The following is a 16,592-nucleotide window of genomic DNA, read 5'->3' as shown; positions in this document are numbered from 1 at the left end:
GTTAAACAAGGGTTCTTCCACCAGGGTGCATCTGGACTAACGTGCTGTTAGGAAGCATTACAATAAACCCAAAACTTTTGTACAGCCTAAGGACCTTATTTTGAATAAAACAAGAAAGAGGACAAACAACTATCTACGAAATGTCTCTTACTTAGTTTCTCCATCTGACACAGCAACAACTCTGGCTTCTTCAAGGTGTGGCCAGTTAACAAACACACGCTTTCCAAGTACCAAACTGGCAACATTTTCTACCATCTGAAAAAACCCAGAAGTTACTATTACTGATTAACATATTAAAAGACTTCTGTTAAAATATTTTAAAACTAGTTTTGCAATAAAAACTACTCTAGCTAAAGAACAGGTTTTCTTGCAGAATAAAAAGCTTATATTTTTCTACATATTACATAACCTCTGATTAGAAATGGAGAATCATATTTCATTTTTTAGGACAAAGTCAGTTGTAAGACCTGGGTTGATATACATTTCTGGTATAGGCTTACTATGTACTTTTTTTCTTAAATCACTAAGAACTATTAGTGTCTCTGGGACACAATAATCAAATTGACAATTTAAGACCAGTGAAATATTTTGTACCACAGATTCTATTTTTGTATCTCACTGAAATAAAGAAACAGCACTTATGTCCAGGACTTTGCTAGCACCTGTAATTTTAGTCTCACATTATGTTCTGTTTTTCCAATGAGTTTCTGCTATTTTTTAAGTTATTATTTTGGCTTATCTAATTCTCTTGGCCACATATCTAGAATATTCACTTTCCTTATCTCTCTTTCCTGGAAAATCTTATCTTGTTTTCCTCCTCTCTCCTTTCCTGGTTTTATTTATTTATTTATCTCTGAAACTTTTTAAGTGGAAGGGGTAAGTCTGCTTTGTTGATGAAAAGGAACTGATTAAAAGAGAAAAAACATCTATATACTCAGCTACACAAGAAACAAGAGGCACGGGTCTGGAGACTCTGCTTCCTTGCATTTATACCATTTCCAACTATTAGTCAGGAGTGAGTCTCACCAACTCCTTACCTGAGAACATCTGATGGCTACCACAGAGAAATGCCAGAAAACTACTAAGGAGACTGGCATTTAATATTCTGAAGTCAGGACAAATTTAAATCTTTCAGTAGATTCTCGAAATTCTAGACTGTTCCCCACACAAATTTAATATTTTAATCCTAACAGACTTTATTTTCTACTATTGACTCCAATAGTCAACAAAAGCTTTCAGTGTGAACCGAAAGCAGTGTGAACCATTGCTGTTTTCAGTGAACTGATTCAGCTGATGTTTTCAAAATATATACTGAGAATACTTCCACTTAATACTCTCAACTTTGGTCTGGGAGCTAACAACTCCAGAGTTCTTACTCCAGCAATTGATTCTACAGCCTTGAGCATCCAGCCATATTTTACCTTCCTTTCTATTAATAAAATTTTAACAATTTATACATAGAGCTCATTTTGTAAACAAGCATTACTAGCTAAATAATTTTTTTAAATATAAATATATGCTTTTAAATGAACTATTAAATATATTTAACTATTCTTTAAGAAATGCTTGGGTTTTAAAATTTTTTTAAGCTTTTTCACTACTACTCTATAATAAGCATTTTTCTCATATAATACACTATTGAGAAGACATAAATAACCAACATTTCAAATCTGACTATTTAACATTCTTTTTATTACAAGCTTTTTTGTCTTTTTTTGTTTTGATTGTTTGTTTGTTTGTTTGCTAGGAGCTGAGGAGCTGAATACTTACCTGTTCTTTTGAGTTCTCATCAGCTATGATTTCTAACATCATGTTCTCTCCGTGGCTGCTTTGCTGAAACACCTGTACACCACTTTTTTTAAGATAGAACTGGGTAAAAATAAAACAGCACATAAAAATTACTTGAAATCTTACATAGTTATCTATTAAATAAAATTGAGAAGAGTGAAATCTTTTACCTTATGCTTAATGTGCTTTAAAGTAGGAAATCCACAAAAGTATAATGCACTTTTGTTGATTTTAGTTATCTTATTGTGGGTTATTTCTATGTGCCAAGCATCCAAAGGTATTGTTTTATACCTAAAAAACAAGTTGCATAACGTTTGCTCATACAGAGTGACCTTTGTCTCTAGAAACTCTCATTACTCATTCAAACATTCATTAAATGACAAACTCGTTGACTTTCCTGTAAGGTGGCAATTAATTTAAGCCACCTGGAACCTATACAAAGGACTTTAAAAACCCATGCTATTGCTGCAAAAGGACTACTCATTACGAAAAAGACAAAACTTCAAGCCACAGTATGTCCCAATCTCACTATTTTAATTCATTGTTATTGTAAAATTCTGAACTAGCAATGGTTCCATATCTTATAATTCATCTTCACAACTATTCATTCTTCACCGAGTGTAATCCTGCACACAGGCATTCCTCCTCTATTTTGCTTTGACTACTATTAAGGTTATGTTTCCATTTAATCTTGAAACCTCAGCCTGTGTTAAATAAAGCTGACTACTTTCAGTGAGAGCAAAGTGAAAAACACACTTGTGTTTAACTCTCTGCACTGGAACCAAATGCTTACGTTTTTTAAAAAATGGTCTGGAATTAGTATGCTGGAAAATCATGACTATTATCAGACATTTGTACCAGTTTTTCATCCTCGGTGTCACACAAAGTTTAGTAATTCTCTAGATTGTTCTTGCTGACTTAGCATTGGTTCATCTGTTTTGCAAAGTAATGTTTCAAGGAAAGAGACAAATACTTTTACCATGCCACCCACAACAAGTAACATCGAATTCAACATTTTACACTCTTCAGTGTACATATCGGCACATACAAGCTTTGGTTAAAATGCTAATAAAGGTAGCCTAGCTACTTTTAGTCTACTCTGAATTTATGCCAATGTTACCTGGTATGACATCTTTCTATTGCAGGGAATTTCTCTGGCCAGGGTGACAGGTACCGGAACTCTGAATCTTTGTCATACCAGTACATCAAACAAGCACTGTGAGTGTTTCTTCGTTTCTCATCTTCTTTTAGGCACTTATTGCAGGATTCCATGGCCTGCAGCAGTCGTTTCTAAATTTTAGAAAGATAGGCATATGTGAAACTGGCAACAAAAATTAGCATGGAAACTTCTACACTGGGAAAGAGGACACCTGCATTTTTCTGGTTAATGCATTAATTTTCTAACTGCAGCCTCACCCTTCCTCATGTCCCAGCTCTCTCATTAAAATAGGACAATTACAATGGAATGGCTTTGGAGAATAAAGATTACCTTTTTTGCAAATGTTTCCAAAGGCTAGCCATATTTTGCCTTTTACATTTAACATACAAAGAAATATTAAAGATTTTATAGGTTATCAAAGAATTCTGCAATATAACTATCGGGAAAGCTTCAAAACCTTATGAGTTTTTTCAAGTCACAATTGTTGTCTTTTGTGAGAAGACTAAGTCCTGTCAACCTTTCACTGCGAACCACAGAAACAATTGTTCGGGACACACCACTACCTGTACGTATCTTAACATCTAATCTGCACTTTCAGTTTCATCCACTCTTTGATGTGCTCAAATTTAATCTGATAAAAGATATTACAACAACATATATAATATTGTTATCCTATATGCAAAAGGAAAACGTTACTATTTTATTCCTCTCCATTAATGTTTTACTGTTTGATTTGTACTTAAAGTCTTCTGCCCATTACTGGTGTTCATGGGAAAAGATTTTCTGTAACATGACTGGGATTTTTCTCAAGTGTTTCTTGTATTTTACCCACAGCTATTCTTTATTTTTATATGTAAATAGTAACAGAATTTTTTTCTCAAAGAATCTGAAACTAAACATGCGAACAGCAGATGGAACACAGGAACAAAGAACACAAGTCCACATGCATTACTTCAGACTTCTGCCACTTGAAGCTAACTTTCCTTAGCCTTACTCTCCAGGCAGCAAACATTTACAATCCTCTGTGGTGTTATCAAGTGTTAAACTTCCCTTTAATTGGATGTCTAACTAACAAGTTTAGCCCATTTGTTATGAAGCTTTTCTAGACAGCAGATGTTGAAAGAACTCACCTCATCAATAAACGGGATTAATACTACAGCTTCCCATTCTTGTTGTTTCCCATTTAGGTCAGTTTTAAAATCTGGTGGATAATATTCTATAATAGGAGAGTCTTGACTAATCATCAAATGCTAGGAAAATACAATAGAGAAATTAAACAATACCAGAGACAATTTAGCACTAATTCTAGGGAGAGATAGAGGAAGGCTGGTGTTAAACCAATTCAAAGCTGAAAAGGAATTCAACATTTGTCATTTAACTGTCCTAGTCTGAAATTGCTTAGCAAATGCAAACTCTTGCATTTATTACTAAGTTTACAATGTACTAAAGCATAGCAAGAAGTAGAAGTATTTAACTATACACCAAAAAAGTAGAGGCATAATAAAACCAATGAGGACACGTAAAAATATCAAGAAAAGAGTTACTTCAAGATAAAGCAGACAACAAGCAAGCAATAGATAAACACAATTAAATTCTAAACCCTACCTGGTAGCATTTAGGTAGCAGATCTTTGCTAGCTGCTGGAAGTACAGCCAGAAGCTGTTCAAATGGCATGAAAGGTTTTCCCAGTTCAAATTTGATTTTGAGTTTGCCAATGTTGCGAATATCTGACAGATAAGGTGCATAATGATAAGGATAATACCTGCAGGGAAAAAACCTCTTAAGTTACTTGACTTAATTATAGCACAGCGATGTTCACAGATCAGAAGCAAACAGAACTACATTAAATGTTCCCAGTATACAAGTTGGAATATCGTTTCATCTTTTAGGAATTTCTTATTTGACAACTTTTCTTACCAGCTCCATGACTGAACTCCATGGTAATAATAATGCAAAATCCATTGTATTGCCTGGACATAACATTCAGCTTGATCAGCCAAAAAGTCACTTAAAAGAAAAAGGAAAGATACTTATCAGTTTTCTCATTTTCACTGGTATATAAAAGTTACTTAGCGTGTTGTATATAGGAATGAAGATAGAGGATTTTTGGAACCTAATAAGACCATGGTTTTGTAGATTAATTTAATACTAATGGATTTTTTCTGTCTGCTCCTCAAATACTTCTTAGAGAAAACTTGACTTGCAGATCTCCTTGCATTAGCCAAAAGCATCATTGCTGCAGTACACTGCCATGTATTCTCTGCTTTTGAAACGGATGAATATTCTGTCTTGTATTAGACATATGCAAAGACTTGTCTTCGATGTTTAAAGAAAAAAGAAAAAGCATACACTTACTCAGAAACTACTTCTACACCCATTTTAGTCATGTAGTAAGTTCTTTTGTATTGCCTAAATTCAGTTTCAAACAGATCATCATCTTCTGGTTCATCTTCCAACACAGCTGAAAAAGCAGTAATTTGAAAAAAAAAAAAAAAAAGATTAACATTCACTTTTCTACTACAATAAGATCTTAAGACATTCAGTTTTGACTGAATGCCTTAACTTTATTCCTCAATTCATAGTTAACAAGGCGTATAGCTTCCTTGCACTGAAAGTAACATGAAACAATCAAACAAAATCTTCACCCAGAGGAAGTCTGGGACTTTCTTTTTCCTTTAATGACAGGCAATCTATTTTGTAGCCCAGTTACAAGAACAGAGAATAAGTCACCATAAAATAATTTAAGAAAATGAGAAAATGTTAGAATTAATTTTAAAATTAAATCTTTTTTCAGCAACATCATCTTATATAATGGAGTAATATTTATAAATTTTTGACATTAAATTTCAAAACATGAGCAAAAGACATTTCCTTCAAGTGGAATGAATTTAAAAACAATCAACACAACCGAAAACCCCAAAGCCATATGAAAATACGTTCACTCATCCCCACTTGCATAACAAAACACCTAGGCACGCAATTATCAAAAACATAATGTTGTTGAAAATTTGCTCATTCATTCCTTTAATTCATCATGGAAATACTGGCAGGTAAGAAGCACTTCAAAAGCTTTACCCCCACTCCCTCTCATCATACGCCAGTGATGTGCAGTTCCATTTCTCAATAGCTGACTACATAACTCTTCCATTTAGATTAAGGTCATCTCTGATATGAAATTCTTACAGATCTTCCAAATCTATACACAAATTAACAAGTTTTTTTGTTATATGTACATGGAAAAATTATTTGCACTTACTTTTAGGGGTCACTTCACCTTCATTTTTTTCTAAAGCAGCCAAACATATAGAATTTTCCTGAGCCTGTTAAATTAATATTTAAGATAAAATAAAAATACAGAATAATATCCACATACCTCATTCACAGCCATATAATCTGCAACTCAAAGTGCTATAATCAAGACGTATAAATATTATTATTACTATTTAGTATAGAACCCACTACATTTCCTTCTCTTGCAATTGCCTAGGAAAAATGATTTTATCCATGTAGATCAGACAAAGGAGCAGTCTCAAATAAAAGCTCAGCTACCTTTAAAAAAATCTAAGTATTTGTTTTCCAAAACACAACTATTTGTAAAACTGTGCAATACACATTTAACCGTTTTTACCTACACCATGCATTGTGCTACAGCACCAGTATGCAGTCAAATTTTTCATCAATAAATTTTTAAGAGTTCAAATTACTTTTGTGGGAAGTAAGGATCCAAGAAACCGTGTTTTAGAGAGTCAAACAAGACAAACATTCACTTCATTCACCACAACACACTGTCTTTTGTATATGGCACTGAGTAGCTTTCAATAAGCAGAATTATTAAGCCGGCCCTCTTCCCCTGTCCCTGAGACATGCAAGCTCCCGACTGTCACTGCCATTCAAAGGCTCAGCCAAGATAGCTAGCTAATACTATACAGCTGCTACAAACTGCTGTGGCAAATAAGACAACAACCACAAATAAAGCATACCTTATCAAAGGAAGAGCTAACATCTTGCTCTTGCAAACCACAAACTGCACTAAGAGCAAGACAATGATACACAGTGACAATTAAACTTGAAGGAATTCCCTGCTGCTATTCTACACTCTGCTGAAGGCACAGATTGAAGGATAGGCAATGGAGATGGCAGGGAGAATATGACAGTGGGGCAGAGTCAAGATACAGACAAAGGCGCTGTTCCTTGTTAATTAGTTACATCTAGAATTGCAATTTTAATAACCAATCGGAGATAGCTCACACCAATGAAATTGCTGTTTATCTATTCATTGCCAAATAGTCGGCCAATAGCAGGACATGCATGAATGATCTATCAGTGTATCTGAAATACATAAAACTTTCGGCAGGCTATGCCTGAAAAGTAAAATTATAAAGCAAGCTTGACCATAACTCACCCAGAGGCAAGTTTTGCTGCTGTTGAGGAACAGATAAATTGACATTAAGCATTAAGTTACGGGTTTACAAGGTTTCAAAAAATCATGAGAACCTCATCTTGACTTAATCATTTCATCACTCACAACCAGCAATACATACAGGCAGTTCCTCAAATGTTACCTTTTACTATCTTTTCTGATCTCAAAAAATCTCAGAACAGAGGTTTATGCCATTTACTTTGTCTAAAATAAAACTGATTTGCAAAAAGTAACATTCTTATTTCCAAAATTGCACACACAAAACACTAACCTTTTGTTTCTTTTGTTTATTTTTTCTGGCTTCCTCTGCTGCAATACCAGCTGCCTCGTTGAGGTATTTATTACCTACTTTACTTTCAAACCATTTTAGGTCTACAAAGACTTCACTGAAGTGTTCACGATCAAACTGTGCAGAAAGATTACAGTACGTTTAGAAATATTTGAGGGACACCAAATTTAAGAGTGCTAAGTTAACAATGCCTTTTTAGTACATGCATTAGATTACACCTAGAGTCATTCGTACATAAACATTTTGCCCTAGAGCTAAAACTTTTTTCTTAGCAATATATAACATATACCCAAGCCATAGTTTGTTTGCTTTCAGTAAGGCAGCAATAGGGAACAAGATGAGTTAAGTAACTTCCACACTTCACTACCCACTCTAGAAGTAGAAGTGTATAGCCTCTGGGCAATACAGTCTTAGGCTACACACCCAACACTTCCATAGTTTTATCCAAGAATCAGAAGACAGGGCTGAAGCAGGGACAGCAGATGAGTTTTGCTTCCAAGCTCAGCAGAAAGGCTAAGACTTCTACATTTCTATATGGCCTATACCTGTTCTCATGTCCAGGATGGATTACTGCTGTGGCACTTAACGGGATTGCCTCCTATACACCGCTTAGTCAATGAAGAATGCTGATACCTGCCTCAGAGATACTAATGCTTCATTGCTTTTTACCACTGATTTTCATTAAAAAACTTGCCAAAAAATATTGCTCTCCAAGATCTTCAGACATAGCTTACTCCACAAGAAACCGACCAGCAGGGAAGCAAAGCGTATGGCTGCCTGCAGCACGCTTTGCCCAGTACTGCCGCTCATTATTCAATGAGAATTGAGGACCATGATTCTACTGGTGAATCCTCATTTGACTTGCAGTGCTAAAAGACGCTGGCTAAAGCATAGATCAGATGATTCAATCTTTTTCCTCTTATGATCAGATCAGACAACTGATTGTATCTCACCAGTTGAATGATGAAACAGCTGACTGAACCACTTGTAAAACACAGACATTTAACAGTTCGTTAAAACTACAGCATGGTGTATTTAGGGCACTATACTGAGGTTATATTCAACAGACTATACCATTCTATACAACTGCAAAGTTACTTACATCTGACAATCTTGTGAGATATTTCTCAAAACGTTTTAAATTCAGATGCCCATTTTCATTTATGTAACCTATTAGGAAAATAAAGCACGTTTTATAAAATTAATAATTTAACAACTTTAAAATTTCAATTTAAATGCCACATAGATAATAGAATGCAATCTTGCTGGTTGTCTAAAGAAAGTGTAATAAATGCTAAACATTCTAACATGCTAAAAAGGTTAATAAATATTAACACAGGAATGTTAATGTTTCTACTTTCCACAACTGAACTTAGTGTTCTTACCTCCCAGTTCTGGCAAGATGGCCATGTATGTTCTATAAAGTAGTGGCAGTGCATCATGATTAATGTGTAAATGAGGTAGATGAGGAATAAAATCATTTCCTACAAGGAAACCCATCAAGATCCAATCATCTATTATCCTTTCAATGTCATATTCAAAGGAAATCTTGTCCTAGGGGAAAAAAAAAGAAAAAAGAAAAAAACATGGGAGAATAATTTTTATTAGCATGTTTGCATAAAAAGACCTCACAAATTTTTTCAATCACAGCTCCATCAGAACTTACTTTTACTGGTGAAAATTCATAATCAATATATTCTCTCATCAGTGATAAGTGGAGTAAATGAAATGTGGTTTCCTCCGGTGCACATGCTCTGTAAATTATTCAAAACAGTAAGTTAATTATTTATAAAAAGCACTTTCAACATGAATATTTAATAAGTCCAAGGTTACCTAAACCAGGTAACCTTACTAGAATTATAACTTTGCAGAAGAAATAATGTATAAACATTTCTTCGAATCTATTTTAGGATTCATCTGTTTGAGTCTATAAAATTTTGCAGTAGAATCTTCCGAATAGCAGATGTGACTACACTGTATGGAAAACAGCTGGCTCAGAGAAAGCAGGGCAGCTTTGAGGAGTTCCGTGCTGCATTAACAATTTCCTAAGTAATTATTCCATTGTTCAAAAAAGGGACAACTTAAAGTAAGTTTGCACCAAACCCAATAAATTTTAAGGTATTTTAGAACTAGTCTGAGTACATACAGAGCAGAGATTCACGTCTGAAGTAGCTGGGTTACATTTGCAGTCATGTGAAATGCTTCTTGTAAGAAAAGAATATACTTAACTTATAAAAATAAATATGTTCCATATATGATATCTAGTGGCTTCAATACAGCACCAAAAAAAAAAAAAAAAGACAAACCTACTGTTTGTTTATGGCATATATTAGTCAACATATATTCTGCCGCCTTTTCCTGTCTTCCCTAAAATTACTTAATACCTAAGCCAGCATTAGGCCAAAATCAGTTAATATCTACACCAAAAGATTAATGAGCTAAAGACTGACGTATTTTAAATTCAAAAAGGACTATTTCACTTTGTAGATACTGTAAATAGCTGAGACCCCCTCCAGTGACAAACCAGCATAAATGCCTGTGTTTTCACACATACACAGAAAAGTTTGGCCAAAATCCTCTGAGGAAGATGTGTGCAATACAGAAGCTTATATGAAGACTAGTAAAACAAACTCTGAGCTACGCTTCACTGCACAGAACTTCAGACACGATTCTGTCACTCTGTAAATGTAATTTTCATATTGGCAAATCCAGGTTGATGCTCTAAGACTCTAGAGGCATTTTGCCCCTTATTCTTCGTTGCACTCAACTTGAAAATCCTGATAAAACAAATAATTTTCCTGAATCAATAAACTGCAGACAGATATTAATTTGTATATATTTTTAGTATTTTCAAACTTCCAACTGTAAGTACTCATAAAAGTGACAATATTGGCAGAAGGCTATTCCTGTAACTTCCAGAAGTAAATTCCTATAAAGAACAATATTATGCAGAAATTACAACAAGAGACAAATATGGAAAAAATCTTGAAGGAAAAAAAAATTTAGACCTTGCCTTTTGATTTATTTAATTAATCCCTCAAAAGGCCGTCACACTTTTATTTCATTTAAAAAAGGGGAAAAGCAACATTTTTCTTTGATTAGACTTGAGGTCTTTTAAAAACATTACAATGTTACATGCCAACACTATCAACAGAACGAGTATTAGTGAAAAGTTGACTGCAGACTATTAAAAGAATACTTATTTCTGATGTTTATCATATTGTCCTTGGCAATTAAAACACGTCTTTATTAGCAAAAATTATGCATTTATCTCAACATTTATATGACTTATCACTGTACTATCCAAAATCCTTTTTATATCATAACAGTGTATTTCTGTCTCTTCTACCTTCTCCCTATAACCACCAAATATGTATGCTTAAGGTCCTTCAAAACAGGAACCTAGCCACAGTAACAGTTGTGAAATTATTTTTTCTATTACTTCAGAGCAGTTCCAGGTACATGCACAGCTGTGGAACAAATCACCTTCTTCTGACTCATTATAGCCCAAAAATTAGTTCAAATGGGCAAATCCAGAATAAGAGCACCCCGTCAGCCACTTTAAGAAAGTTTATGTTCGTAATTGTTCTAGTAATTTACTTACATGCACAAAACCTCAGAGTTAGAAATACATTTTTAAAAGTCAGTATCTGCCTAAGACAATTATGAAACAATGTCAGTACAGTCTGGGCTGCTCCATTCCTAATATGAAGAAAGAAGCACAACACACTAAAGCTCCACGGATCTTTTATCCTGACAGCATACATTTCCAGTGTAAACTAATTCAAATGCACAATTTAACAAGATGATTTCTCTGATTTCATGTACTTCCTACCATAAAAATAAACTAATATTTTATTAATTGAGTATGCAATCAATAAAAAAATTGCTTTAGTGATTAGTATATTTTGGATTTACCTTAATGATATATAAAATAAGAATAAAGTTAAATCAGTTCACCTTTGAGATTTTTTACCACCAAATCTGACTTCTTCTCTTAAGAGCGCAAAGTGTGCCTCATGACTTGTTAATCCCAGCATAATCTATTACAAAGAGATATTAAAAAGGTCTTACTTCATTGGTTTTTTAAAAACTGTTACTCAAGATTCAAGCAGTATAAAGAAATCTTGCTGTTCTACTACAAATTCTAAAGTTCGCAGGAGTACAAAATTACATGCTTGTTTAATAACATTTTAGAACCCTATGCGCTTAGGAAGACATCTAAAGACATATACGCCTTATAAACTGCTCCAGCTTGTATTATTTTAATTGCACATACCAAGTCAGCATCTAAGCCATAGAGACAGTGTCTTGTATTTGGATCATGATGGGGCTTTGCTTTTTCTGATCGGATGAACTCCATAATTTTATGCTCACCTTCCCCCGGAGTCTGCACAAAAAAACGTGAAAATTCATCAGTAAGCACTTTTCCATAAAATAAAATATTATTCTAAAATAAAATATTAACAAAATAAAATGACCTCATGGCCTGATAAGTAGACTGTTACTCCTTGCCAGGATTTGTCTGTGGAAATCTTCATATTTACAAAATATTTAAGATGCTCATGCAATCTGGCCATAAATTCAGTTCCTGAAAACAGAAATCTAAGTTAAACACAAGCTTTTCACTAGTCATTCAAAACTGTATTTACATATCAAAAGTATTAATGAAAAAAGCAACAAGTAAAAATTTTACAAGAGATGAAGGGGACAGCTGTTTTTTTCCCCAAGAGGTTTCATTTTTTCCATAGCAATCTACAAAATTTTTAGAATGAGATAGTATCCCAGCCCTAGTTATTAAAACTTGTGTTTCCAACTTACTTGAGCCTTTATCGATTCTGTCCTCCAATTTTAATAAAAAAATGCCTTAGGATAGGACAATAGTGCCAAAATACGGATACAAAACCATAAATCTAAACACTTAAATTTAAATGATTAACAAATTATCTTACCTGGTGTAATACAGTTGGAATCAAATCTGGCTTCTGTAGGGAGAGTTTCTCCCTTTTCTAATGCCTTTTTTATTTTGTCCTCTGCCTCTTTTGCCGATCTAAAACAAAACAGGGTTGGAGAGATGGAGTAGAGAAAAAAATCACCTTATTCAAATGTTAATATCCTAAGTACAGCTTTACTGACAAAATACATATAGTTGCTTTCTTTTAATGAGTGTTTTAAAAAAGTGAGAGAAATTTAACTCCTGAATAGAGTTTGAACTTGTTTCTGATACAACTGGAAGTCTTCAAAATAGCTTTTTTCCCTTCTAGTAATGATGACAATCTGTCATTATATTTAGATTACCAAGATGATCATACAACAGCTGAACACAACAAAAGCAAATTAATATTGAAACAGTAGGAATAACCGGGATCTAAACATTTGTCAACGCTATCCCAGAACACTAATGGTAATGAAGTTAAACAAAGCAGCAAGTTTAGAATACCACAGGGGTAGGAGGGGTAAACTAACAATGCAACATCACTATTAATGGATAAACAAACAAATATCATCCTAGCCTTTCTTGGACAAGGATTTCATAAACACTTTTGAACCAGAAAAAAAGAAGCCATCAATTTTTGTCCTTCTTTCAATTCCACTACAATGTTCTATTTACAACTCTTTCTTAATCTCTTCTTCCTATCTTCTTTTTTTTCTTAAAAAAAAAAACCCCTAAACTGAAAACCAAAACCACAAAAAAACCTCAGTAGGTTGAAAATATTTTCTCTTATCCCTTTCCCTAGGTTTGTTTCTGCCGCATTTCACTCACCACCCCTGCACTGTCTGACCCCTGGCTTTCTTTCCTTACAGCAGCCTTCAAAGAAGCTTCCCCGTGTCCCAAAACACTATTATAATTCTTAACACTGAAATCTACTTTCAGCTCTGTATTTAAGCAAGGTTGTTAACTGGCATCAACAGGAAACCAGAGTTTCAATAGAAACTTCATTTCTTCTATGACTTTCAAAGAACATTCCATTATAGTTACCAAAAAGGCACATCTAGAATTTGCACTCACAAATACCAGACTCTTGCAGGTTACAAAGCCACTGGAGACATCTCCAAGAGCTCCACTGAAGACTTATTTCACAGAAAATTTCATAGCAAAAGAGCTACCCCACCCTCAAGTCCCACATACACAGAAAAAATCTAATTAACGAGCAAACTTTCCTTTTCGGAATCCTGATTTTAAGTATTACCATTTTACAGGTAGTCACTCTCATTTAACTAAAAATTAAAGCTGCTGTCACAGGCAAGACTACTCATAATGTATTTTATTTTTCACAGCATACATTTAAGTAAATGATTTTTTTAAAGTGTTTATTATCCTAAAGACAAAGCAAGAACAAGTATTCTCACCTAAAACGTCTCCCACGCTGCTGATTCATTTTTGCTCTTGGAGCTACTCCATCAACTGCCATGAAGAAAATCTTCCTTGGTTTAATAATGCGAAACAGCACTTCCAAATAGTGAAAAATATCAGCAAAAATCTTATCTTCTGAGATTCTGAAGTGAACATCATCATCATTTGGATGTGAACACTGATGTATAATGCCATTCATGTCCAGGTATAAGTTGTCAAATTCTGGAATCTACAAAAGCCACAGTTAGTACCCATTTGGTAACAGCTGAAGCAATGCAATCACTGCCCAAGGCATGGCCGAGTTTAATGAACTCTGGAAACAAGCCGAGGTGGGAAGACCTCCCTGGAACATACTGCATGCCAATGGGCTAAGAATTAAATGACTGGTTACAGGTTTGCCTGCACTTGCAGTCTGCTACTATGATTTTCCCAGTGAAGAAGTCAGCTGAACAGACTCCTATCCTATCCTGACTGTTTCTGGTACCTCAGGACTTCTGTCCCCTGTGTCGAGCCAATCTTCTACATTGTATAAAGGAAAAACAAACAGAAATCACACTTTTCAGGAAGAGAGATACATATTTTTTTTTTAATACTCCCACACATTTCAGTGATTCAGTCTTGCACAGCTGCACTATAAACAGTAAAAACTACAAAACCAAGTATGCAGTTTCCAACAGTATTTCAAAAGCCAAGCCAGCTTAAGATTTTTTTTCTTTCCCTCTTAACCAGTTCCTACCATGATCACTGCCTGCTGCCTTGTTAGCTATGCTAAGAGCCACCTGTGAGTCTAGAGAGTGGCAATTACCACCAAAAGCAGTAGAGTTATCGATAATAACATAATTTTCTTTCCTATGCTTTCCAAACGTGGTTTTCTTCCACCTAGTTCTCTAACAGCCTTGTCTGTAGCAGTCCAACACTCCTTCAAAGGAAAAAACCCTCCCCCAAACGTACACAAACATACAGAGTACAGACACTGTTAAATGTATGAAGCAAAGGGGCTGTCACCTACCTCTTTGTTACCAAAACCCACCAAACATGCACAAGAGCAATTTGCAATAAATAAATCTATTCTTTAATCCACCAAGATGACTGTTCATAAAACTCCTCCTGACATTACAACTAGAAAAAGGCACTGCTAACTTTTTGTGATTTTCTGTAGTATCGCTGCTGACATATTTTTACATAAGTTTGAAAGGCGTGTGGTGGGACTTACATTTATCATCCAGATGCAAGAGAAACATAATTCTGTTTCAGAAAGCGGAATGACAAAGAGAAGAAACAAGAGGCAGGATCGGGAAGGATCTCCAGTCACCTGCAATAACTAGCCTTCTGTTGTGCATAAGGATCTCCAGTACAATCAAATTCAGTAACCAAACTATACTCAACGTGCTCAAACACTCCATCATCTGCACAGGCACAACTTTCAGATAAGAAGAGAGAGGGCCACTGCACAGGCAGCACTCTAAAGAGATTAAAACCAAAGCTTTTATATGGAAGCAACATATATGGAAAACAGATGACCGTTTAAGAAGCACACCTAAAATATAATTTAAAAATAAGGATGTATTTCACATGGGAATTGTCTTTTGTTCTGAGTTTTCTCTGTGGCAAACAAAACCCCTAAACTAGATGCTAGTATGTGTCAGTCTGTGCATTCAAGTGGTCTGGGAAAGAAAAGTAACAACGGGGATACATGCTACCGTAGATACTTAATATCCCAGATAACAAGCTGGGCATTTTCTCTTTTATGCAGAGTAAGTATTGCACGTAAGCTAACAACATCGTCTAGTCTTTAGAAAGACTAACTAGAGAACGATATTAGCATACTTCAGGTTGAGTTGTGCTTCCTGTGTATCTTAAGAGCTCTAACAGCCTCTTTCCGCAAGCATCATGGGTACTACCCCTGGTGCCATTCCCCTGGTTAGAGGCGGCACATGCTGACTCAGCTTGCCACAGTCCACAGTTCTTCAGCAGAAGTTTAAAGTTGCCACCAATTTCAGTGAGCAGCCCAGGCTTTTAACAGAACAGCTGAAAAGCCCGCCTACACTGCTGCTGCCTTGCTACACAGACAGTATAAGACACTATAGTGAAACCCAACAAAGCATAAGTAAAGACCTAAGCTTTGAAAACTGCTTTGAAACTAGAAGCAAAGCTCAAATATCCAGGTTTGGAATCACTTGAGCAGGGCATCTCACATACACTGAGACAACATCTATTTAATCTTTTAAATGCTATGTATTTAGGAGAAATGTGTTCACACTCAAACACACCCCCGGTCATCACCCAGCTCATCTCGGATCATCCACACTATAAAACCACACCCGTAACGCCAGCTGTAAGTGACAAGGAAAAGCTACGAGCTCGTGTCTAACAAGTACCAAATATGATTTCTCTGACAAGACTTTTTTTGCCTGACTGTTAAGTGTTTTTTGCAGCTCTCCTTTTCCAGCAACACACCGAAACGCGTGGAACAAGGACGCAGAGCGGTAAAACCTGCCCCTCGTCATTACTGGGCTATTCGTCGTCAGCAGCAGGGAATTTTCTGAGCCCGGGAACGAGGAGACTCGGACGCTCCGCTCCC

At 35.2% G+C, this 16,592-nt stretch overlaps 1 protein-coding gene across 1 annotated transcript in view; it reads right to left on the bottom strand.

Annotated features, from left to right (window-relative positions):
* The window catches only part of XRN1 (5'-3' exoribonuclease 1), a 31,373-nt gene extending 17,139 nt beyond the window's left edge, over positions 1-14,234 (bottom strand). Inside the window, exons 1-18 of the mRNA XM_010080481.1 lie at positions 14,008-14,234; positions 12,609-12,706; positions 12,138-12,247; positions 11,936-12,046; positions 11,617-11,699; positions 9,323-9,410; positions 9,042-9,210; positions 8,759-8,826; positions 7,639-7,773; positions 6,204-6,267; positions 5,303-5,408; positions 4,865-4,954; positions 4,553-4,709; positions 4,078-4,197; positions 2,909-3,078; positions 1,959-2,079; positions 1,771-1,869; positions 152-255 (exon numbers count right to left, since the gene is read on the bottom strand). Coding sequence (XP_010078783.1) covers positions 152-255; positions 1,771-1,869; positions 1,959-2,079; positions 2,909-3,078; positions 4,078-4,197; positions 4,553-4,709; positions 4,865-4,954; positions 5,303-5,408; positions 6,204-6,267; positions 7,639-7,773; positions 8,759-8,826; positions 9,042-9,210; positions 9,323-9,410; positions 11,617-11,699; positions 11,936-12,046; positions 12,138-12,247; positions 12,609-12,706; positions 14,008-14,210 — 2,096 coding nt within the window. The 5' untranslated portion in view covers positions 14,211-14,234. The remainder of the gene's footprint in view (positions 1-151; positions 256-1,770; positions 1,870-1,958; positions 2,080-2,908; positions 3,079-4,077; positions 4,198-4,552; positions 4,710-4,864; positions 4,955-5,302; positions 5,409-6,203; positions 6,268-7,638; positions 7,774-8,758; positions 8,827-9,041; positions 9,211-9,322; positions 9,411-11,616; positions 11,700-11,935; positions 12,047-12,137; positions 12,248-12,608; positions 12,707-14,007) is intronic.
* Positions 14,235-16,592: the final 2,358 nt, after the last annotated feature.

This window comes from Pterocles gutturalis, unplaced genomic scaffold (assembly GCF_000699245.1).
Source record: "Pterocles gutturalis isolate BGI_N339 unplaced genomic scaffold, ASM69924v1 scaffold14591, whole genome shotgun sequence".
In the NCBI taxonomy this organism is placed as follows: Eukaryota; Metazoa; Chordata; class Aves; order Pterocliformes; family Pteroclidae; genus Pterocles; species Pterocles gutturalis.
This window is presented reverse-complemented; position numbering and strand designations above follow the sequence as displayed.